This window comes from Heteronotia binoei, chromosome 3 (assembly GCF_032191835.1).
Source record: "Heteronotia binoei isolate CCM8104 ecotype False Entrance Well chromosome 3, APGP_CSIRO_Hbin_v1, whole genome shotgun sequence".
Classification (NCBI taxonomy): Eukaryota; Metazoa; Chordata; class Lepidosauria; order Squamata; family Gekkonidae; genus Heteronotia; species Heteronotia binoei.
This window is the reverse complement of record NC_083225.1, coordinates 149,583,335-149,606,584: the sequence shown is the minus strand read 5'-3', so window position 1 is coordinate 149,606,584 and position 23,250 is coordinate 149,583,335. Positions and strand designations below refer to the sequence as shown.

General features: G+C 41.9%; 1 protein-coding gene across 1 annotated transcript; it reads right to left on the bottom strand.

Annotated features, from left to right (window-relative positions):
* Window positions 1-1,435: 1,435 nt before the first annotated feature.
* On the bottom strand, window positions 1,436-21,295 carry LOC132568622 (protein spire homolog 1-like). Its single transcript, XM_060234632.1, has 13 exons — window positions 20,907-21,295; window positions 19,211-19,254; window positions 17,723-17,887; window positions 16,814-16,939; window positions 16,589-16,645; window positions 14,377-14,538; window positions 12,468-12,597; window positions 10,217-10,347; window positions 7,788-7,931; window positions 6,718-6,779; window positions 4,834-4,861; window positions 3,345-3,484; window positions 1,436-2,340 (listed from the first exon to the last, which is right to left on the bottom strand). The coding sequence occupies exons 1-13, from the start codon at window positions 21,172-21,174 to the stop codon at window positions 2,151-2,153; spliced, it is 1,647 nt and encodes a 548-aa protein (XP_060090615.1). The 5' UTR covers window positions 21,175-21,295; the 3' UTR covers window positions 1,436-2,150.
* Window positions 21,296-23,250: the final 1,955 nt, after the last annotated feature.

Here is a 23,250-nt window from a genome sequence, read left to right as displayed (position 1 = left end):
GTGCCAAAAGTAGACTCAATTAGTAATGAGCAAATCAAACGTTGCATTGTATATTTTCTCCCTTGCCTTACAATCCAATTAGAGACTTTCAGGACATCAGGAGTTGGGAGGAAATCACGAAAGTTTAGCGTGTTATAGATGCTTCACTGACTGTAAAGTAAATCTTACAATAAAGAATTGTTCTAATAGGTTTATTGCAACTGCTTTTTCATCCATGATTGCTGGTTCAAGGATCATCTATCACCTTACAATGCTTGCGAAGAGCAATCAGGGCTGGCCAAAGAGATTTCGGCACCCTCGATGAAACTATGCCCTTCCCTGTGCTACAGGAAAGGTACCCACATTCAGACCACCCTCTTGTGCTTGCTCTCCCTAGCCCTTTCCTCTCAAGATGGGGAAGAAAGAAGTTGGCTGAGTAGCTGTCATGAAAAACCCAGGCTGCAAATCTCTTCCTCTTATGTGGGGGATAAGTCCAGTGCAATTCAGTGAGATTTGCTTCCATGCAAAAGATGAACGCACTGCTGTAGGTGCCAGTGCTGTCTCAGAGACTAAGGGTGACAAACCAAGGGACCTCAAGAAGTGTGTTGTCCCTCCCCGCAAGTGGAGCCTCAGCCAGGCCCACCACGCAAGGTGGTCTGTCACAGGCTGATGTCATCCACAGCTGACAAGGCTGCACCTGTGTCAGCTGCCAAGAGGGGGATGAAGTGCCTGGCTGGTCTATAGGCATCCAGTGCCCAAGCGAAGCAGTAGTTGGCTTGCAGGTGAGTGAAGGAGTGAGAAAGCATGCTGGAGTGCTTCTGCCAAGTTCTGCTGGATCCTGTGGCTGGGAGCAGGTTGTTTCTCTGGATGCTGCTAGAGTGGAGAGCAAAGCCAGACTACAGCCTGAGCGGATACACATTCCGCCAAATACTCTTCCTCCTCGGTGTTCACCAACCAATACCAACCACCCCCCGACCAAGTGAGCACAGCTGCAGGGCACTCAGGAGGCCCTCCCCTCAGAAGTCTCCCAACAGTTGTCCCAGCCTTGCCTGGCATCAAGGGAACCTTGGGGTGAGGTGAGAGAGCTGCGCCTGCCTGAACCCCATGGTGCAACCACACCTGGGACTGCTACTTGCTGCCTGACTTGGTGCCTCTCCATCTCAGGCACTGACTGGGACCCTAGGCAATTGCCTAGATATGCCTACTGGGTGAGCCACAACTGTACTTGCCCTGATTAGAGCAGCACTGAAATCAATGGAAGTGAAATGAAACAATGAAGCTTTTGAGAAGGAAATGCAAACAAGGATGCTGACATACAACTAAACGTTACACTAGCAGGCCATACAATATGGCAGGTCTAAAAGGATGAAATAGTTTTAGTTTTGAAATTCTTAACCTTCTCTGATTACTATGGCCCACAATTTCACTTTGCTTTTCAAACCTTTTGGCCTCTTCATGACAGTTTCACCAAAATGCTCTTTTATTTCATTCTTCACATCCATCTTTTCAGAAATATCAAAATGGTTTTTAAATTCTCAACAGTAGGGAAAACAAATCCTGCTTAAGACTCAGAAATCAAAACAACCCCCCTAATTTATATAGTTACATATGTTGCCAGACAAGGATCAGCACATTGGGAGAGGAGAGCAAAGAGCACAAAAGAATATCCTAAAGAATTTTTAGAGGGCGATCTACAGCTCTTCTCAGATGACTTTCCATGGAATACTCAGGAGGTGTGTAAAAGTGAGAGGGCTTAGTGGTGTGGTTATCTATTTCCTTCCAGGTACATGAATACTGGAGAGTGTTGTCACTCCATATCTGGGGAATAGGATGTCACCCCCCCACCCCGTTCAGAGCCTACATTATGACTTTGTGCTAAGCACATAGTTTTAATCATTCAGTGAGCTTCAATGTGGCGTGCTTGAAGTGCTGGCTTCAGAGGTGGCAAAAGGGAGAGAGGGTTCGGCCTGGCTTATGAAAGTGCTTCAGTGTTTGTTTATGCCATGTGATCCAATTCTCTGAAATAACTTTCTTTTTAAGTGCAACTTCCCAAGTGCAGATAACAGTATCTGGCCCTTCAAAATTACAGAGAACTAGCAGGAGGGTTCTTCTGTCTAGGTCTTTATGGAACCAATCCACATTTGTCTTCCTCCAAATGAGCAGGGGGAATATTATTCCCATTCAGTCCACGACAAGGATCTCTTCTTACAAGTACTCTTCTGCTGAACCTGACGGGAGAGGATCTCCAGAAGGTGTTGTTCACATTTGATACAGATGTCCAGAGATGGCCAGTTCATCATGCTTCTAGTGCGAGATGCAAGGGGCGGTGTTAAGCAATGAGGTTCAAGCACCAGAGGTACTCTAGAAGTTACAAAAAGGAAGAATTTATTTTCAGTCTTTTCTAACAGCCCTGGATCCATTCCCCTCTAGTGTCAGAAAGGGTCTATAAGGCAGTGGCTGTATAGAACTAATTCCCTGGGACTTCTTTACAAACTATTCCCTTAATATTTTTAAAGGCTGCCTTGGTAGGCCTTCATTTACTAGAAATATTGCTAATTCATATTTTTTTGTGTGTGTGACTTCTGTTCTCAACACAATGGCATTCTGGAAACTTACAGGCTAATTATAGAGACTGTATCCTTTACCTGCTGCAGTTTATGAAACATGCAGGTGTCTCTTATAACAAGTGGAACAGATAAATCCCTGATAATAATTCCAGATGGATAGCCATGTTAGTTTGCAGTAGCAAAATTAAATGGAAGTCCTTACTGACCCAGAAGAACCAAGCAAGTGACAATTTGACAGCCTGTTTTGGACTGCAGTGAGATCTGCTACTCCAAAGGCACTATACCCACCTGCATTTAGAAGTGGGTATTGAACACCATTCACAGGGTTCTAAGGGAGACCTTGACCACATGATGATTTTCATCACAGTAAAAGGCTGCAGGTGCAGGATATGAATGCAAGAAGGAGCCAAAGATGGTGGTAGCCTATATACAATTCTTGTTTCCCCTTTTAACTGTTTGATGCCGTTTTTTTTCTAAGGAGAAAGACTATAATGCTCATTTGTTATTAATAGCATCTTGGGAAATGAAGTGGGATTCTGAAGAGCTAAAGTTGAGTCAGAATGTAGTTCTAGTGGCATATATTATTTGCTCCTAAATGTGGCTCTCTGAACTGGCATCTATAAATTAGTCTACTTCTGAAGGATTATTTTCAAGATACAAATTCATAGCCACAGTTTCTTTGATTTTCTCTATTCCACCTAAGAGTCAGATCCCATTTTTTGAACACACACAGAGTATTTAGTGCAGTTAGCATTTTGCCCTATGGATACATAGTGATGTAGGCTTTTGAACTCCTACCTTGAACAATCCCAGTGTTCTATTTCATATAACAGCTGTGGAGTTTTCTGACCTTGTAGGGCCAGATCTTCTTTGCTGAATCTTATGATTTTGAAAAAGTTAAGTGGAAGGCGTATGCAGGGCCTGACTGGCATCGTCACCTAAGAGAAGAATGTCATGGCATTTAGTGAACAGTACCAACTATAGAAGGAGCCCCATGGTGCAGAGTGGTAGGCTGTGATATTGCAGTCCAAGCTCTGCTCACGACCTCAGTTCGATCCCAGCAGAAGCTAGGTTCAGGTAGGCAGCTCAGGATTGACTCAGCCTTCCATCCTTCCGAGATCAGTAAAATGAGTACCCAGCTTGCTGGAGGTAAAGTGTAGATTATTGGGGAAGGCACTCGCAAACCACCGTTAAAAAGTCTACCAAGAAAATGTCCTGATGTGACATCACCCCTTGGGCCAGCAACGACTGGTGCTTACACAGAGGACTACTTTTACCAACTATAGAAAACAGTCATGCAGTCTTTGTACACCCATCACATCCTTTGCATTACCCTCACTCAGGATGCTGAAACCTTCTTCAAGGAGACGTTAACTTAATTTGTATTATGATGTGGGAATTTCATATACTGGCTATAAGTCAGTGTGGCAATCCACACAACACATATTAAGGTTTTCCAAATGGCACCTGTCTGTTATGCTAGTGAGGGGCAAACTAGATGTGACAGCGTTCACAGGTCTGACCTGTTGATGCTGCTGCCATTTTTAAATCCTAATGAAGTAATTTAAAAATGAAACATGGACCAGATCCTGACTGGGCCCACAGCATGGTCATCTCTGGACATCTGTATCAATTGTTTATCATATGCATGCATACAACCAGGCTGTATTTAGAAAGATTGCAGGATTCAGGGCAACTGCACGCAAACCCTCAAACAAAACAAGGGACTGCTGCACCAAATGTAACTCTGCAACATGGTATGTCAAGAATGAATTTGGGGATAAATTGCTAATTTTTTAAAACAAGCTTTTAAATATATTGGAAGCCAGGCAGCATGCTACTCAGAGCAGGAGCTTTTTGGAAGTTCAGATACAAACTCACTGCCACAGGAGGTGGTGGTGGCTACAAGTACAGAGAGCTTCAAGAGGGGAATGGATAAGCATATGGAGCAGAGGTCCCTCAGTGGCTATTAGCCACAGCTTATTGTTGGAACTCTGTCTGGGGCAGTGATGCTCTGTATTCTTGTGCTTGGCGGGGGGGGGTGGCACAGTGGAAGGGCTTCTAGCCCCAATGGTGGACCTCTTAATGGCACTTGGGTCTTTTGGCCACTGTGTGACACAGTGTTGGACTGGATGGGCCATTGGCCTGATCCAACATGGCTTCTCTTATGTTCTTAAAAAGTATTTAAACAAAATTCTTCAAAAGGTTCCCACAAAGGTTAGTAGTCTTGGAACAAGAGGAGAGGACCTTTCATGGATCAATAACCTATTGAAAGAGGAAAACATACCTTCACACAGCAATCCTTACAGTTCACTCTAAAATGAAAGACATAAGACACTTAGTTGCCATGATACTAACGAGTAAAACAAGCACTGGTTCTCACAGTTTCTTTATATATTGTTGTGGGTTTGCAGCACAGTTATTTCACATGTTACCATTAAAGGCTTGAATTGGGGCAATGGCAAGAAAATGCTCATATTTCTCAAATGCAAGGCTTTTTTTGAGCAGGAACGCACAGGAACACAATTCCAGCTGGCATGGCCTCAGGCGGTGTGGCCTAATATGTAAACGAGCATCTGCTGGGCTTTTTCTACCAAAAAGCCCTGTGTGAAACAATGGTGATATCAGGGGTGTGGCCTAATATGCAAATGAGTTCCTGCTGGGCTTTTTCTACCAAAAAAGCCCTGCTCAAATGGTAGAAGAGAATTGCCCAACAGCTCCAGCAAGCACTTGTCAGAGCCTAGAGGGCAGAATCAATTCCCAGTCTTTCAACATAAAAGTTAATGTTCGTATATCCAATGAAAAAATTATTTGAGCCCTACATTTAGGAAGGCCCCAGGCCTTGACAGTTTCAGGTCAACAAACCTGTGGTTAGGACATCTGTCTGAAATGACTTGGGCTTCATTGTAGAAAGGCTAGCCATCTGAGTCAAAACAGCTATTGGGGGGGGGGCGTTAAAATATACCCTACACCTTCAGGACTTTAATACTGCAATTGTGGATTGCTGATTTTTGGAAGTGGTGTTGACACTGAAGTCTGGCACTGATTTTATGAACTCCTGTGGACATGTAACAGTATCCACTGAGAAAGCAACAGTGAACAATTCTGACCCTTTACATAAAAAAGGTGCAGCCAGTCAATAGTTGTGGTAATATGGAATGGGAGCATGAGTGGGGTGGAGGGCATAAGGTTGTGATCTGTCTCAGTACGTGCTAGGATGCCACTCGTACAGAAATCCTTTGGAGTGGACTGAGATCTGAGAAAACAGAACAGGCTCCTAGAATCCTGCCCCACCCCCCAATATCCCTGTGTATACTCCAACAACATTCATGCTTACAAGCAGGCGAGCTGCAAAGCAAGTATTAGCAATAAGTGCATGTCAACAGAGAATTGTCCATGAATGTTAATAAAAAACTGAAAGCAGAAGATCACCCATTTTTAGGCAGTATACATTTTGGGGTGTTTTACTTTCTCTGGGAAGGTCTGTTTAGCAAAGCACACCCCAAAGATCCTGGGAAATAAACTAAATCTCAAGTAACTGGAAAGTCCTCTCTCTGCCAGAGATCCTGGAGATCTGCTGCAAATCAGAACAGATAAGGACAAGGTGGAAGGGCTGATGGTGTGATGTGATTTTACAGTGGCTTCATATGTTCACTGAAGACTTCCATGTGGTGGACACGTAATAGCTACAATAGCATTTAAAGGCCAGTTAGTAGAAGATCAAGTGAAGAGTCTTCCACAGCTAATTTATGGTGCAGTCTCATGGTGCAGAGTGGTAAAGCTGCAGTATTGCAGTCCAAGCTTTTTGATCATGACCTGAGTTTGATGCCAGCGGAAGCTAGGTTCAGGTAGCCAGCTCAAGGTTGACTCAGCCTTCCGGAGCTCAGTAAAATGAGTACCCAGCTTGCTGGAGGAAAAGTGAAGATGACTGGGGAAGACAATGGCAAACTACCCTGCAAAAAGTCTACCATGAAAACGCTGTGAAGCAACATCACCCTGGAGATGGAAACGACTGGTGCTTTATCTTTATGATTAGTCATAGAGTTCAAACATTATATTCGCTCCCATCTTGACTGGAATGGGTATAAGGCTTGATAGAATATTATATTAGTGTGAACTACAGGAAAACCTGTTTCATCCAATCATAAAAAAGAGCTTCAAATCAGCTTACCTGCTACAAAGATGACAAATGTAAGGCCATATAAACAACTCATTATGGCAAGCAAGACAAACCTGTAAGGGAATGGAAAGCAACAAGTGAGTTGCCAAGTTTTTGCAGTACAAGATGATAAAATCTGTAGAAGTTCCAATTCTGTTTGGTGTGACAGCACGTAGATCAGTAGCATATTCTAAATCTTGATTTCCAAGGAAAAAGATCGCTTCAGGGCTGGCAACTTCTTTCTCAACCCCAATGGGTGCACTAGCACCAAAATTTTAATGTGGTTAAATAAATAGAGAAGCTTCATCTAAAGTAGGGTGGGAAACAACTGGGTTCCAAACAGGCATGCCATCTGCCTGGTTCTGGTGAATGATCTCTGGACAGCCTGGCCCTCCTTCTGCCCTTGCACCCAGGACAGTGGGAAAAATAGTGTGTGTGTGGGGGGGAGGCAGACATGATGTAGAGCAACATGATGTCAAATCCTGGTGAAAACTCAGCCGCAAAGACAGCCAACACTCTGGAAACCTGCAGTAATACCATGGAGCTTTCAGAGGGTTGACGTTATGCCCTGAAAGCTTCCAGGGATGCCAGCCATCCCTAGTCCCAAAGGCCTTATGTACTTGCCAGTGAGTAATGAGGGTTCACTTGGCCTTTCTTCCAAGGGCTTTCCAGACACAGTCAAATGTGAACAAGAAATTTCTGTCTGGAGCCTCACTCTTACACCAAGTTACAATCCTCACTGGTGCCCTCTTAGCTCCCACAGACCTGTTTCTGGCCGATCTTAACTGGTGGACTGGACAACGTGGGAGGAGGCAGTCCTTCATTGTATCCTGTTTGCACTGCTTTGGATTGAATCTTTAGATTTGTTCCAGTAACTATGAAACCAAGACCAGTGATATTTATGATGCTTGGGAAGGGAGAGCAAACTGGTATTTTAAATTTAAACCAGGAAAATTTTTTAAAATGACCAATTTGTAGTCAATGATTTGGAAGCTTAAATGATGTGATCAAGTTTACAAGACAAGAGTGACATTTCTGGAAGAAATAAATCAGGAAGAGGTAGCAATGTTCCTTTGAAGTACCTGCAACCTTGAAGAAAATATACTGACTCTTTGGCTGGAATCCTTCATTTCAGCCACATGTTCTGCAAATCTTGTTCCCATCAAATCTGCAAGGGTTGGTAATGACCATCTTGTAGATGGCTTCCGAGTGCAAGTAGACAACAACTAGGAATGAAGCCAAGAAATCAAAGCTTTGTCTGTCATCTCTTTTTTAAAGCTAAAACTGAACGCTACTCTCCGGTATTGGTGTAAAGGAATCTGATCATTTTTAATGTATTTGTGCAACAATTTAAACTAAGCACTCTAGAACACAGATGCAGGTGTTGGACTGAAGCAGCAGAACAAGGTTTGAGTCCAGTGACACCTTTAAGGCCAACAAAGTTTTATTCAAATTCTAAGCTTTCGTGTACAAGTGCACTTCCTCAGATACAGTGAAACAGAATTTCCTCAACCATTACAAATAAGAAGAGAGGGCGGGTTGGTTGTCAGGAAAGGCCAGGTAGAGTCAAGATGTGTAAGTACTGGGTACTAGCTGAGATTGGATTAAGATAATTGGTAGGGTCTTTTTGTTAATTGAACATATGAAGCTGCCTTATACTGAATCAAACCCTTGTTCCATCAAAATCAGTATTGTCTACTCAGAATGGCAACGGCTCTCCAGGGTCTCAAGCTGAGGTTTTTCACACCTACTTGCCTGGACCCTTTTTAGTTGGAGATGCCAGGGATTGAACTTGGGACCTTCTGCTTACCAAGCAGATGTTCTACCACTGAGCCACCGTCCCTCAAATCCTTGTATTTCATGCTAATTTATTGCCATTCACAGATCTTACAGTTTTTAATGTAATTTATTTGGTGCAGCATGTATCTGCAGAAGTGTGCTGGCACATGAAAGCTTAGACCTTAGAGTTATGACATGGAGTGAAATGGACAAATTAACAAGAACTTTAAGAGACTATGATTTGGAGGTTTTTAAGATGGAGTGGAAAAAATTTAGAAGATATGCAGAAAAAGAGTGGAAAGTAAAAGGACATTGGACAATTTTTGATAATGATTAAGTCTTAGAAGAAAGAAGAATACTAATTTTTGGTTTTAGTAGTTAAGTGTATCTTTAAATGTTAGTTTTTGATAATGATTAAGATTAAGTTTTAGAAGATAGAGTATAAATATTGGTTCTTGATTAGAATAGATTACCTTTAAATATTATTATTTTGAATTATTATCATCAGCGGGAGCCAAGTAACGGGGGGAGGGTAATTAGAAAGTAATATAGGGGATGGTGGTGAAAAATGATTAAGGATGTAGAAATAGAAATTGTTACCTTATGTTACCAATGTTTATAATTAAGACTGGGGGGGAGGGGAAGGGAAAAGGGTAATGTATGGGGAAGCCATTAAGTAATTATTAATATTTTGTTAGTATTAGATATAACTGCCATATGTTACCAATAAAAATTGTTTTAACACAAAAAAAGTTTAGACCTTGAACAGAACTTTGTTGGTCTTAAAGGTGTCACTGGGCTCAAACTTCACTCTAGATACCTAAGCAAGTTCATCTTAAAATGATATCAGTAATAATGGCAACAAAAACTTCACCTGCAGGTGTAACAGAGATAGAATGAAGCCATCTCCAAGCCTGTATTAACCTCAGACGTGTACTTTTCTTAAGAGGACTTTAATACACTTTGCTGATCAATTATGTGGTTCTAGAAAAGGACAATATACCATGTGTCTACAGAGTCTGGCAAATAATCTGCTGAAGATGCTCTAGTGTTTCTCTTATGACCTTTAACACTGCAGGAACAACTTAAGTCAAAATTAAATATTTAGTACCCACCAATTTCACAGGAGAAAGAAGCAATTGCCTAAAAGTGCACTTCAAAATATACAAGTCAAATGCATTAATACTGGCTGAGCTCACAGTAAACAAGGTTTACCTGAATACTGAGGGATATTTTAAATTTTACTTTTGCACATTAGTTTTAGCTTGCCCACACAGAACTGATTCAAGTTTTGTAGAACACAGTTTGTCAAAAATATGTGCTAAAGGTGTTTGTTTAGGAGTTCAAAATACTAATAATTTACCAATAAATATACAACAGAAAAGCATGATTGGAGCTACAGGAACACTGGAGAACTGCATTAGTGGCAACATGTGACATAATTCAGTTGCACACGGAACAATCTGCTTGAACCGCAGAATCCTAGCTATTAAAACTTAGTCAGGTCCCCTGCAGTTCTTCCACTGCAGGTTCTCTGTAAAAATCAGAGCTAAATATTTTGGTACTTGGAGATCCCTGCAGAAATGAATGGTTACAATCACTACATTTAGTGAGACTGAAGAGATAGAAAGCTGCAAACCCACCCACCTAGACGACATATTGCAAGGAAAACTGGATACCAATACAGAATTTTTGTTTTCATTACAGTACCCTGTGGTAAGAAAAAAAATACCTTAAGTTCGGGATCTGACTGGATGCAACTCAACCTTAGCTTTTTAGCTTTTGAAACAGTTATATTTGAGCCAACATTTTGGTCAAGGATGATATCACATGGAGTATTTGAGGAGAACTTGCCAAAGTCTTCTGAAAAGCCACAGAACACATCATAAGGCAACAAAAGAAAAAGGATGCATGTAAATAAAGCAAACAAAACTAGTCATGTATGCTGTGTTTCTGCCAAGGTAAGGCTGCAGAGACAAATCTGAATTGATTTCCCAGCTTAATACAGAATGTTTATTTGGCAAAAGCTGGGTTCAAACTGTTTTCTCTTTTTGTGTCCAAATTCCCCTTCAACAGTTCTCAACGCTTCCTTCCATTTAATCTCACATTCTAGAATCCAGAGTTTGCCCCTTTGGGCAAATATCACCAATATGTGCAGTTTTATCAGCTGTCAATAACTTCTCCCTTGCCTCTCTGTCCCCACCTTTCTTGAACAAGACACGTTCAACTTTTGTGCTGGTATATCTGATATTTCACAAATTAGGTTTTGGAGCCCAATGAACTTTCAAATAACGTTCACAGTACAATTTTGCTTAGAACTGCACTGTTTGTGACTTTTCTGAAGCTTAACTCTTTTTGAGGAGCTTATTCTCCAGTTTTGGTGTCATCTATTTAACTTATTTAAACTATCCATTTGCTCAATAAAAAACACTGTCCCCCTAATACCAGTCACTGCAAGATCACTTAATAACATCAATTACTTTGGGCTAGTTACACATGTATCATTTGACTACTGGTAGCTAAACCTGAAGAGACTCTATTGAAAGGGAATGTGAGAAATTATAACTGATACTGTGACAGCACACTCACATATGCATATCATTGGACACTACTATAATGAGCAGTGTACCGCAGACCAGAATTCTGAATGCGGTTTTTCAAACGACTGTATTGTCATCACAAAGTATTTGTTCTACCTAACATTTCCTCGTTCTGAAAGATTTGAACCACCAGTAAGAGCTGTTAAATAGCTAAATGCCTTTATTTACATAGACACTGCTTCTTTCCTTTACAGTTCCTATATAGAACCATGATTAACAGAAGCAGAACCACATCAAGCCATCAATATGCAGATGACACCCAGCTCTATCTACTAATGGACGGCCGGCCCGCCTCCGCCCCGGGGAACCTGGACCGGGCTTTGCAGGCTGTTGCAACGTGGCTCAGACTGAGCGGGCTGAAGTTGAACCCAGCGAAGACAGAGGTTCTCCAGGTGGGTCGTGGCACTCTGGGGAAGGAAATATCTCTCCCGGCCTTTGACGGGGCGCCACTGAAGACGGCGCAACGGGTGAAGAGCCTGGGTGTTTTACTGGAGCCTTCATTATCAATGGAGGCCCAGATAACAGCCACTGCCAAGTCAGCATTCTTTCATCTGAGGCGGGCGAGGCAGTTGGCCCCTTTCCTAGAGCGGCAGGACCTAGCGATGGCGATCCATGCGACGGTCACCTCAAGACTGGACTACTGTAACGCTCTCTACATGGGGCTGCCTCTATACCGGACCCGGGAACTGCAGCTAGTGCAGAATGCAGCAGCCAGGCTACTACTTGGTCTTCCAAGATGGAGGCATATACGGCCTGGGCTGCGCGGACTGCACTGGCTGCCGATTGTATACCGGATCCGGTACAAAGTGCTGGTCATAACCTTTAAAGCCCTATATGGCCAAGGACCGACCTACCTGAGGGACCGTCTCTCCCCATATGAGCCCCAGAGAGCACTGAGGTCAGTAGGCAAAAATAAACTGAATATCCCTGGGCCGAAAGAAGTAAAACTGCAAAGCACCCGCACTCGGGCCTTTTCCGCCGCAGCCCCACAACTCTGGAACCAGCTCCCAGAGGAGGTGCGGGCCCTGCGGAACTTAGATCAGTTCCGCAGGGCCTGCAAGACCGCCCTCTTCAAACAGGCGTTCATTAATGATGGTACCAATGTTTACTGCTAAATTAATAATGCTTACCGCCACTGTTAGTCTAGGAATGTTTTAATCACTGATTGGTTTTAATGTGTTCTTAATGTTTTATTATTGTATTGTTCATTTTAAATGTTGTAAGCCGCCCTGAGCCTGCTCTGGCGGGGGAGGGCGGGGTATAAATAAAATTTTACATTACATTACATTACAAAGGTACCGCCTTTATAAGTCACTTAGGCATTTCAGTCATTTGAATAACTAAGCTATTTTAGTCGTTGTTCACATCTAAGGTATTGTATACCTTTTTGTTTGTTTTTACTTTTGTGTGCAGAGACTGGTCGAAGCTTCGGGGGCTTTTTCACTTCCATCATGAGCTGATCATGCAGACTGGGTGCCTGGCAGACTCTCTCTCTCAGTTGCCGTGTCGATGCCTGCCAAACAAAGTCAGATTTGTTATGAAGATGTTGAAAGAACATCATAAGCCTAAGCCATTTAGTTAGATACTGACAGTGTAATCGTAAATAGAGTTACTCATTTCTCAGCCTGTTGAGGTCCATGGATTTAGAAGAGTCTAACTCTCTAAGAACTGTATTGCCAAGAGGCAACAATTTCACTCCTGTGGTAAACAAACAAATGTAGCTCTTACAATGTTCTGATTTTAAAAGTTTTTATTAGTTTCAAAGAATTAGGAATAGGGGATAAGAAGGGATAAGAAATAAAGATTACAAATCAGTCTTAATCTGCATAGAGAATACTTTCAAAAAATACAAGTCTGCATCTGCTATACTTTCTTAAAATATATAGACTGTCACATATTACTATCTCTTTACTTTGCATAGTCAACATTTTGATATTTTGTATAATAAATCTTTTTGTTAAAATATCATGTAAAAAGTTGAGAAATATTTCTGCAACTTTGGGAAGATACCCAGGGTTGCAGAAAACCCTTATACATTTAAAACACTGGAGGAAGTACTACAAAAAAAAAAACCCAAAAGAAGTGTTAGCTGCAGCACAAACAATGTAAAAACAAAATGATTCTTGGCTGCAATTGCAAAGGCCCAGCTTCTCCCAGGAAGCTCATGGGCGGCTCCACATCTCTTTACATGACCATGTTCTATGAATTTATCTCTTGTTCTCTTCACAAGCCGATTGGGAGGCTGGAGGTGGCAGAGAGGATGGAGTGCGTGGTCTGGGAGTGCATGGCTGCCTAGCGCCTTCCCTCTGCTGGAGACTTTTTTTTAGCCGGAGCACTGGCCAAGCCAGCTGGAACTGCATTCCTGTGCGTTCCTGCTCAAAAGAAGCCCTGCCTACTACACTGTTGATGCAAATGTTTTCTTCATGCCTTCAAACACAAAAAAGAACCCTAGGTTAACATTAAGGTTCAGATGTGCTTTGGATGGAAACTGAAAATAACACATTTTATCCCTATATTCACTCTAAGAAAATAAACTGCTTTCATTGCTGGTAACAAAGCTTGCCAATAATACCACAAAATCGGTGAGGGGCAGAGAGCATGAGCCAAGTTTTAACAATGGCTGTCACCCATCAGTTCTATCCAAGGTTTTCTTTTTTTAATGCTGTGCTCCTGTATGCCAATGTTCAACCTTCTCCAGAAGTCTTTTCTCACTCATACACACTGCACTGAGGATAGCCACTTCAAAAACTCCGATTATCTCTTGGATATAGCGTACGTATCCTCCTCCTTGCTTTGGCCCTCAAATAAACACAATGAATCAAAGCTAAAGGTCTTCTTCTCTAGGGGATGGGGTACTATGAAAAGTACAAAGCCAAAAGGATACAACAGGGTTTTTTTAAAAAAAATGTTGGTCCAATACAAGACTGTGTTGTGATATAACACAGTAAATGTGGTTTGTTTGACAAGACCATAATTCTGAGACAGGCATGTCAGTGAGCAGTTTCATCTTTACCAAGTACGAAGTATAATACACTCCAACGATGACAAATAAGGGTGCATAATAAAATGAGTGGCCAGCTGACTGGCGGGGGGGCAACTTCAGGTTGGGAAACTTCTGGAGCTTTGGGGATGAAGAGTACAGATGGGTACAATGCCATAGAGTCCACTCCCCAAAGCATCCATTTTTCTCTAGCGGGAAGGATCGCAGTTAGAATGGAGATAAGCTGGAATTCTGGGGGGTCCCCAGATCCCACCTGGAGGCTGGCACCCCTACCTGGCCAATACTACTCACCTTATGGAGGGTGTAGTGTTTATTTTTGATATCATCTACCACTGTATCATACAGAGAGCAGGAACACTGTTTCAAAGAAGTCCTGGGCTGTGGGTGTTCCATGGCCTTGTGGAGCCTCGCACCCTTCTGCAAGCCACCAAGTACATCTTGCCATAAATCAGCCTAAAAAGGAAGCTCAGATTGAAGAACATATTTTACCAAGATGGTACCCGGCATTTAATATAGCAAATGACTGTTAATATGAAAGTGTCATACATTCAGAGACTCAGGTCGGAGTTCCTTACTTAAACTGTCTCTGCATTGCCATAGGTACAAGAACTTGCATAACAGTTGTATGGACAGGACTTAGGCTGAAGTATTCATTACAGAAACTTTAACATTTGCCTTTAAATTACAATCTAATTCATTAGTCTCCTCTACTCCAAAAAGCAGTTGCTTAACACTACATGGGCGTCAACGTGGCAGATGCGGTTCAATGTGGCCAAGTGCAAAGTAATGCACATTGGGGCCAAGAATCCCAGCTACAAATACAAGTTGATGGGGTGTGAACTGGCAGAGACAGACCAAGAGAGAGATCTTGGGGTCATGGTAGATAATTCACTGAAAATGTCAAGACAGTGTGCGTTTGCAATAAAAAAGGCCAACGCCATGCTGGGAATTATTAGGAAGGGAATTGAAAACAAATCAGCCAGTATCATAATGCCTCTGTATAAATCGATGGTGCGGTCTCATTTGGAGTACTGTGTGCAGTTCTGGTCGCCGCACCTCAAAAAGGATATTATAGCATTGGAGAAAGTTCAGAAAAGGGCAACTAAAATGATTAAAGGGCTGGAACACCTTCCCTATGAAGAAAGGTTGAAACGCTTAGGGCTCTTTAGCTTGGAGAAACGTCGACTGAGGGGTGACATGATAGAAGTTTACAAGATAATGCATGGGATGGAGAAAGTAGAGAAAGAAGTACTTTTCTCCCTTTCTCACAATACAAGAACTCGTGGGCATTCGATGAAATTGCTGAGCAGACAGGTTAAAACGGATAAAAGGAAGTACTTCTTCACCCAAAGGGTGATTAACATGTGGAATTCACTGCCACAGGAGGTGGTGGCGTCCACAAGCATAGCCACCTTCAAGAAGGGGTTAGATAAAAATATGGAGCAGAGGTCCATCAGTGGCTATTAGCCACAGTGTGTGTGTGTGTGTGTATATATATATATATATATATATATATATATATATATATATATATATATATATTTGGCCGCTGTGTGACACAGAATGTTGGACTGGATGGGCCATTGGCCTGATCTAACATGGCTTCTCTTATGTTCTTATGTTCTACATGAAAATATCAGCAGAATGGCTATAGGAGGCAACAGATTTGGGACACAGGTGACACCAGCCTCTGACTAGCCTAATCTGCACGGGGAGCAATTAGTTTTCTCTTTCCTTAAAAAAAAAAAGGAGTATCACAACTGAACTGTCCCTTGAATGAAACTAGTGAGGGCCACATGAACACCCATCATACACAGCACTGCAGATTGCACAGAATCACTGAAGGGGTTTGGGAAAGAGGCACATAGAGATATAGCACTGCAGGTTCTGGCCAGCTCCCAGATAGGTGGTATTCTAGGATGGTTGGTTGATGCTTTTGTGGAAGCCAATGATGGAGGAATAGGAATTACTCAGCAGCTTTTGGAATAAATGATCCTAAAAGTTACAGGAGTGGTATAGCAGCAGCTAGAAGCCACAGGAAGTTCAAAGATGAAACCAGATAGCCTCAGCTGGAACGTGTCAAATCTTGAAGGGAGGCTGTGTGTGGGAATCCGATACAATCTACAAGTGCCTATTTACACGGGTATATTTACTGCCCCTCCCTCTGTGGTGCTCTGCTTTAAGCAAAATATTTTAAAGACACTCATTCCCATTGCTTGGGAAAGTAGGCAATGCACTTAAGAGAGTGAAATGGTATATAACTGGGCCAACTTTGGTTGGTGATGCCACATTCCCTGCCAATGAATCTCCCAAGTCATCCAGTTGGCAGAATTCTGGACTAGATGGACCTTTAATCTAGCCAGGCAGTTGTTGGGGTTACTTGAATTTTCACACATTGTTCCCTACAGGACAGTAATTGCTGTATGTATGAGTTTTCATCAATTCAATGAGAACTTTTAAAACGTAAAACTTAATATGAAACAAGCCAAACGGTTATCCCTACCCAATCATTAGCCTTCTGCCTTGGACAGCAGTCTTCAACATCCATTCTTCCCAAATACTGAAAGACATTAAAAGACTTTTGTAATTTGTTTGTTCTACCAAAGCAGTTAGACTACATCTTCTCCTAACCCCTTGTATAACTTTTCTTCCAGCTTCAAAAGACAACACAATGAAAATGTTGCAATGGAAGAAAACAGGTGGACACTACATCTGCATTCCAAAATACCTCTTTGCATCTCTGTATGGTCAACATGAGCTTCTGAAGTTCTATGTACTCAGCAAAGAGCACTCGACAGATCACGGTGTAATGATCAGCAGCTTCAGAAGGCTTGAGAAAGTGATCTTCACAGATCTAAAATGAAAAAGGAGAAGTTATCTCTGGATTCCTGTTTAAAAGATTTATAATGAAATAGAATACAGAGTTCAAGTTTATTTAGGTTCCAAAGGACTGAACATCATAAAGGAGAAGAGAATTTCTAATCACAGGGAGTCAGCCTGGTATTACCAATAGCCTTCCCATGCTATGCTGTCTGCTGATTATCAGGCAGGCATGAAAAAAACAAGCTACCCATAATCCATCACAAGTCCTCTATTTCGGAAATAAAACTTCTACATCCATCTTTCCCAGAGAACCTTAAAATATCTAGCTTTAAGATATTACCATTCATTTAGACAGTTAGAATGGCACAAAAACACACATACTTGGGCAATTACTTGAAGTATGTGCATAGTACACACAAGAAGTATGTGCATGGTACATACATGGCTTTCTTCTCCTTTGCTTCCTGTCCATTGGAGTACTAAGAACCCATAATATAGTCCGAATTTCCTCTTCCCATTCCATTTTTCCATTGTAAAAAGCCATTGCAATTTTTACAGCACAAACCAGTTTCCCTATTCTAAAATGGAGATTCAGGCACAGCCAGGGGTCATTTTGTAGAAAAATAGGTGGTGGAGCTCATCCAGGGATTATTATGCAGCTGCACATACTATTCAATGGACAAGGAGGTGGAACTCTCAGAAAGGTTCAGGAGCTGCGCTCTTGTGAGCTCCCACTGAATCTGAGGCCTGGGCAGAGCAAGAATGAATGCCTAAAAGTGTAGCTAGATTATAGAAATAAAAGCAAAAGCAAAACCTTGATGACATCTTGGAAAGTCACTGCTGACTGTGTTGCCTCTAGATTCAACTTCAGCATAAAGGATATTAGCTTCTCCAAGGACTCACTCAACTCTCTCTCCATATGGCTCTCAATTCCCCAGTCCAGTGCTCTGTAAACCAACTTTCCCAGTAGTTCTGTGAGCTATAAAGGAAATTCAGGGATACCCTATTAATTCAAAAAGACAACATCAGACTAAGGCATAGAGAAATCGTTTCCTAGGGAACCAGTTTCGTAGAGAATCAAATGTTACCCTTTCTGACCATAAACCTCAATTTTGCCAACATTTACAAGGTAAAGATGGCATAAGTCAGCAGAACTTAACAATTCCAGAATTTTAATTTCTGTCCATAGAAGCAGTTGCTGAATGGTAATTTCAGATGGAAACTGGAAGCAATGCAAATTTTATCAAACCATTTATATTGATAGCCTCCAAGGAATAGCTGCATAAATACTCTTCATTTCAACATGCATCACTGCCAATTTCACATTTCTTGCCTTCCTACTCCTTGCTCCTGGGCACTATGAGCTGGCCACAACATGCGCAAATGGATAATTTAGATAGTTAAGGGGATATTCCTATGCTGCTGGTACCCTACTATGATTGCATAATTTTACACTATTATACCCCATCAGGAAATCCTATTCCACTTTTAGATGAACAACCCACTTCCTCTCTTCAGCATGAAGGTCTAAGCTCCATTCTAAGCATTGCTTGCCTCCAACCAATATTTCTTCCAGAGATGTGATTGTGCACTCAGCTGTGAATACCTAGCCCTTCTTAAAGGTACAGTCTTAGTCCTATTCAAGAGTGCTCATAGGGTGGCCCAGGATTATGTCCAGCATTAACATGGTGTCAATGGGCATCATGGTCCCTCCCAATTTCCAGATGCCTACTTGTTTCTTCTCCAAAGGAAGAGCCATTAAGAGCTTCCCTACACTTTGCTGGAGTAGAAAATACTTTAGAAGAGCATGAGAGATCTCTACAGAGAACACTGATTTCAAAATTATTTCGATCATGGAATAAAAAGATACTTTCCACAGAACTTCTCAAATATTTTATAGCTGATCCTTACCCCTGCAGCTTGTTTTTGGCACCTATTACCTGCTCTCAAAATCTGAGTTGTGCCCACAGGCTCAGCAAGGCAGCCTGGAAAGAACAACAGATAGCATGCTTCTGTAACTGGACAGACCCAAGCGTATTAGAGCTGTTCTTCAACCCAGAACTGCACTTGTGTAGAGAGTACCCAGAAAAGGAACATACTTGCTGAGCCCTATCCATCCAGAAGGGACTTTCCCATAGTCTAATTATTCATTTTGCTCCAATATACTCCTTTGAGAACAGCACTAGCAAGATGACAATATATTCTTTCATCAACAAGCAACCAAAGTACCATATATGAGACATGGCCAATCTGTGTTGCACTGAAGCTTAGAATACAGGACATATAATTGTTTGAGCCTTACCATATCTTCCAACCTTTCATTCTGCTGCTGAGTCATGTGACTGTCTGGAACAAGAAAGAGAGAAAAAGAAAGGATACATGAGCAAGGTGACAGAAGAATACAAAAAATAGCAAAAAAAGCCCTTAGTTTTTTCAGTAGCCTTTGGGAAAAGAAATGTTAAAGTGTATAATATTTGAAGAGTGCAGACTTGTTAGAATCTGGTAATACCTGTGAAGTTTAATTCATTGCCTCTTACCCAAAAAAGCTAGGCTTAACTCAAAGCCAGCACCATTTGAAGCTGCTCTCCATCTAACACACAAATCTGCATTATAAGTATAGGAAGCAGGAACTGCAAAAAGACATTCTACATACATTCTATTTAATCTCTTCCCCTTGCTGTCCCTTAGGGTTGCCAATCCCCAGGCGGGGGCAGGGGATCCTGTGGTTTGAAGACCCTCCCCCCACTTCAGGGTCATCAGAAGTGCGGAGGAGGGAAATGTCTGCTGGGCACGCCATTATTCCCTTTTGAGACCAATTCCCATAGGGTATAATGGAAAATTGATCTGTGTATCTGGGGCTTCGGGGGGCTGCTTTTTTGAGGTAGATGCACCAAATTTTCAGCATAGCTTCCAGTGCCTCTCCTCAAAATACCTGCCAAGTTTCAAAAAGATTGGACCAGGGGGTCCAATTCTATGAGCCCCCCCAAAAGGTGCCCCCATCCTTATTTCCAATGGAAAAGGAAAGGTCCCCTGTGCAAGCATCAGTCGTTTTCGACTCTGGGATGATGCTACTTTCACAATGTTTTCACGGCAGACTTTTTATGGGGTGGTTTGCCATTGCCTTCCCCAGTCATCTACACTTCCCCCCCCCCAGCAAGCTGGGTACTCATTTTACCGACCTCGGAAGGATGGAAGGCTGAATCAACCTCAAGCCGGCTACCTGAAAACCCAGCTTCCACTGGGGATCGAACTCAGGTCGTGAGCAGAGCTTAGGACTGCAGTACTGCAGCTGTAACACTCTGCGCCACGGGGCTCCAATGTTTGTCACACCCTTGCTCCTGGCTCCACCCCAAAGTCCCCAGATATTTCTTAAATTGGACCTGACAAGCCTACTGTTCCTAGAACTTCATTTTCATTGTCTGTAGCATTCTCACCACATTCACAGAAAATCAAGAACTGAACAGTTGTGAAGCAACCCTCTACTTTCGCTGTGTTCCCATATACACATACAATCATGTATTGTAACATTTCTGAAAATTTTCACCTGTAGCTAAGAAATTATCATTACTTTAATTTTTACCAAACAGGATCAAACTTTTAAGATTTATGTTTCATACTGCACAAAGAGGCACAAAAACAAATCAAGGAATACTATAACAGCACAACAATTAATTGCAAAACGATAATATAGCATTATAAACAGCTGAGTAAAACCAGAAAGGAATTAGCTGCACATTTAACCATTCCTTCACTAAATTTGTCAAATTACTGCAAAGGAGCACTCTCATACTTCTAGAAATAACACTTTTCTATCCCCTGAATGAATATGTTTTGGTTGAAGGCCAAATAATAGTAATAGAACCTAATTTTGGATAAATATACTAGGAGTTTTAAAAATAATGAAGAGAACATACACTTAATGGTGAAAAACAAACCCTCCCCCAAAAAACCACAGAGACACAAGACTAATATAAATAGCTTCCAATTATCATTCTTACCACTCAAACTTTGCTGTACAGTGAAAGACACACTACCATCAGAATGGATGTAAAGGTTATTAATATCTTCCAAGACTATCATCTTTAACACAGAATCTCCTCCTTGAGCCATTAACTCTCTCATTTTATAACAACACTGGAAACAAATAGCCCATGCTTGTTCCTCACTGATCGGCTGTTCATAGTATTGAAGAAACTCAGCTAATGAGACCTTAACAAGATCTTTTTTATAATGCATACTAGAAGGCTGCCCTCCCCCTTTCCCCATTTTTTGCAAACTTGGCTGCCTTACAGAGAAATAAATTATGCACCCTTGAACCCTTTTATGTCCTCATACTCCATAGCCCAGTAAAAAGGGGGGTGGTGGAGGGGGGGTGGAGTCATAGCTCAAAAAAATTGCAGGTGTTGCTGTTTAGAGGGAATGAGGCTCCTCTTTCTTAAAGTTGTAGTAACATTTTTGCGCACTGTAGGGATGTGGGATGAAAACTACCACCACATCATCCAGTAGCCAACTGGGTTGCTTTTTCAGTTACAAAAGCAGTAAAACTGGGTCAGCAACAGGTAGGCTAGGGTTTCTTCTAATTCAAGGCACCTCCCAAATATGCTGAAAACTTTGTGAACTAACCAAATAATGCAAAGACTCAATAATGCTCCAGGAGGCACAAATGCTAAGAGCAGTTGAACCAACTAAAAGGGAGGGGGGAGAGAACCCCTGAGAATCATGTATGGAGACATTTGGATGTGGGGAGGAAATTTCCAAATCATATGACGCCCCCCGTGATTTCTCAAGGTTCCCCAAATTCTCTGTAGCACATCCGAACTTAAATAAACACATACTGGCTGTATATGCTCCCTCAGTAGGATGTAACAAATCTTTTATGACCTGGAACTACAGTATTAAAAAGTATTACACAAGACACAGTTTTTGCTTTGGACAAGACTAGTAACCTACCAAGCCAATTTGTTGCTCACTCAGAAATAAGTCTCATTGAATTTAATGGGGATTTACCAGGACTGCCAAGAGTCCAAGGACCTCTGGACAAAGATTTCACCTGGGCCTCTCCACAGGACCCTCATCCAATCCATGTATCATAACAAAACAATTCACTTGGCTTGCTGTTACTATGAATAGATAGGGGGAGAAAGGCTTGTCTATCTTTTATTTATTTGCTTTTTTAAAATATCTAACCTTCCCCCCCCCCCCACAATATGGTTTACATCATTCTCTTCTCCTCCATTTTATTCTCACAATAACCCTGCGAGGTAGATTATGCTGAGACTCCCGAGAGTTTGTGACTGGCTCAAGGTCACCCAACAAGCTTCCACTGCAGAGTGGAGATTCGAGCCTGGGTTTCCAGATCCTAGTCCAGAACTTTAACCACTACATCATGCTGACATGCTGACTAAGGGCCACCAGCTAATAAAACTGGGAGACTCAAAGTTGGCCACCAGCTTCAGGATGCATGTGGGAGTTCAAGGGCCCAAACTGAAAGGCATGGGAAAATCCTGGCCCAGGTGAGACAAGTGACCACTGCCCTGTGCTATCTGTAGTGGAAGCAGAGTCTGTTTGTAGCAGGTAGAAAAGAAACCTACATGTTTGAAAGCTGGCCACCACCCCTAAAATGATTATGGAAGTTGCACTGCCAACTGGAACACCCTGAATCAGGTCATCTTCACAACAGGCAACATGTAACAAGAGAGCTTTTAAGCAGCCTGTCATGATACTCTAACACTCAGTTCCCCAGCCCACCATGGAAAGTTGCTGAGTGACACACTCTCAGCCAGACCTGCCTCACAGTGTTGTCAGGATAAAATGTAAGACAGGAAAACAATGCAGCTTTGGGTCCCCATTGGGGAGAAAGACTGGATATGGTATTTGTTATAAATCTAAATTTTAATTACATTTTTAAAAATTACATCATTTGTTATATAGCAAAGTATCATTTCCAAAGGGCTATTAGATCTTCCACCAACACAGCAACAACAACAACCCAGTGTCTGAACTGGGAGTTCCAACTTCTGTTCCACATGCATAACCGCAAAACAGATTAATGTTCCATTATCATGCATGTAAAGAGTGGAGGAGGGCAGAAGTATCTTTACTACTTTGTTAGATCATAGGGCAATATAAACTCCCTCTCCCCCTTCTGTTCATAATATTTACAGTGGTTTACTGCTGTATTTAAGTACATTATGTTGCCAAGCAGGATAGTGATGAGGACTTTAGACCATGAACTGAAAATAATTTTTTTTGGGGGGGGGGGGAAGGGATGGGAGACAAAAAAATTAGGTAGAGGAAGAGATAAATGAACGAGAAAAGGGTAGTAAAGAGAGAAATTAAGGA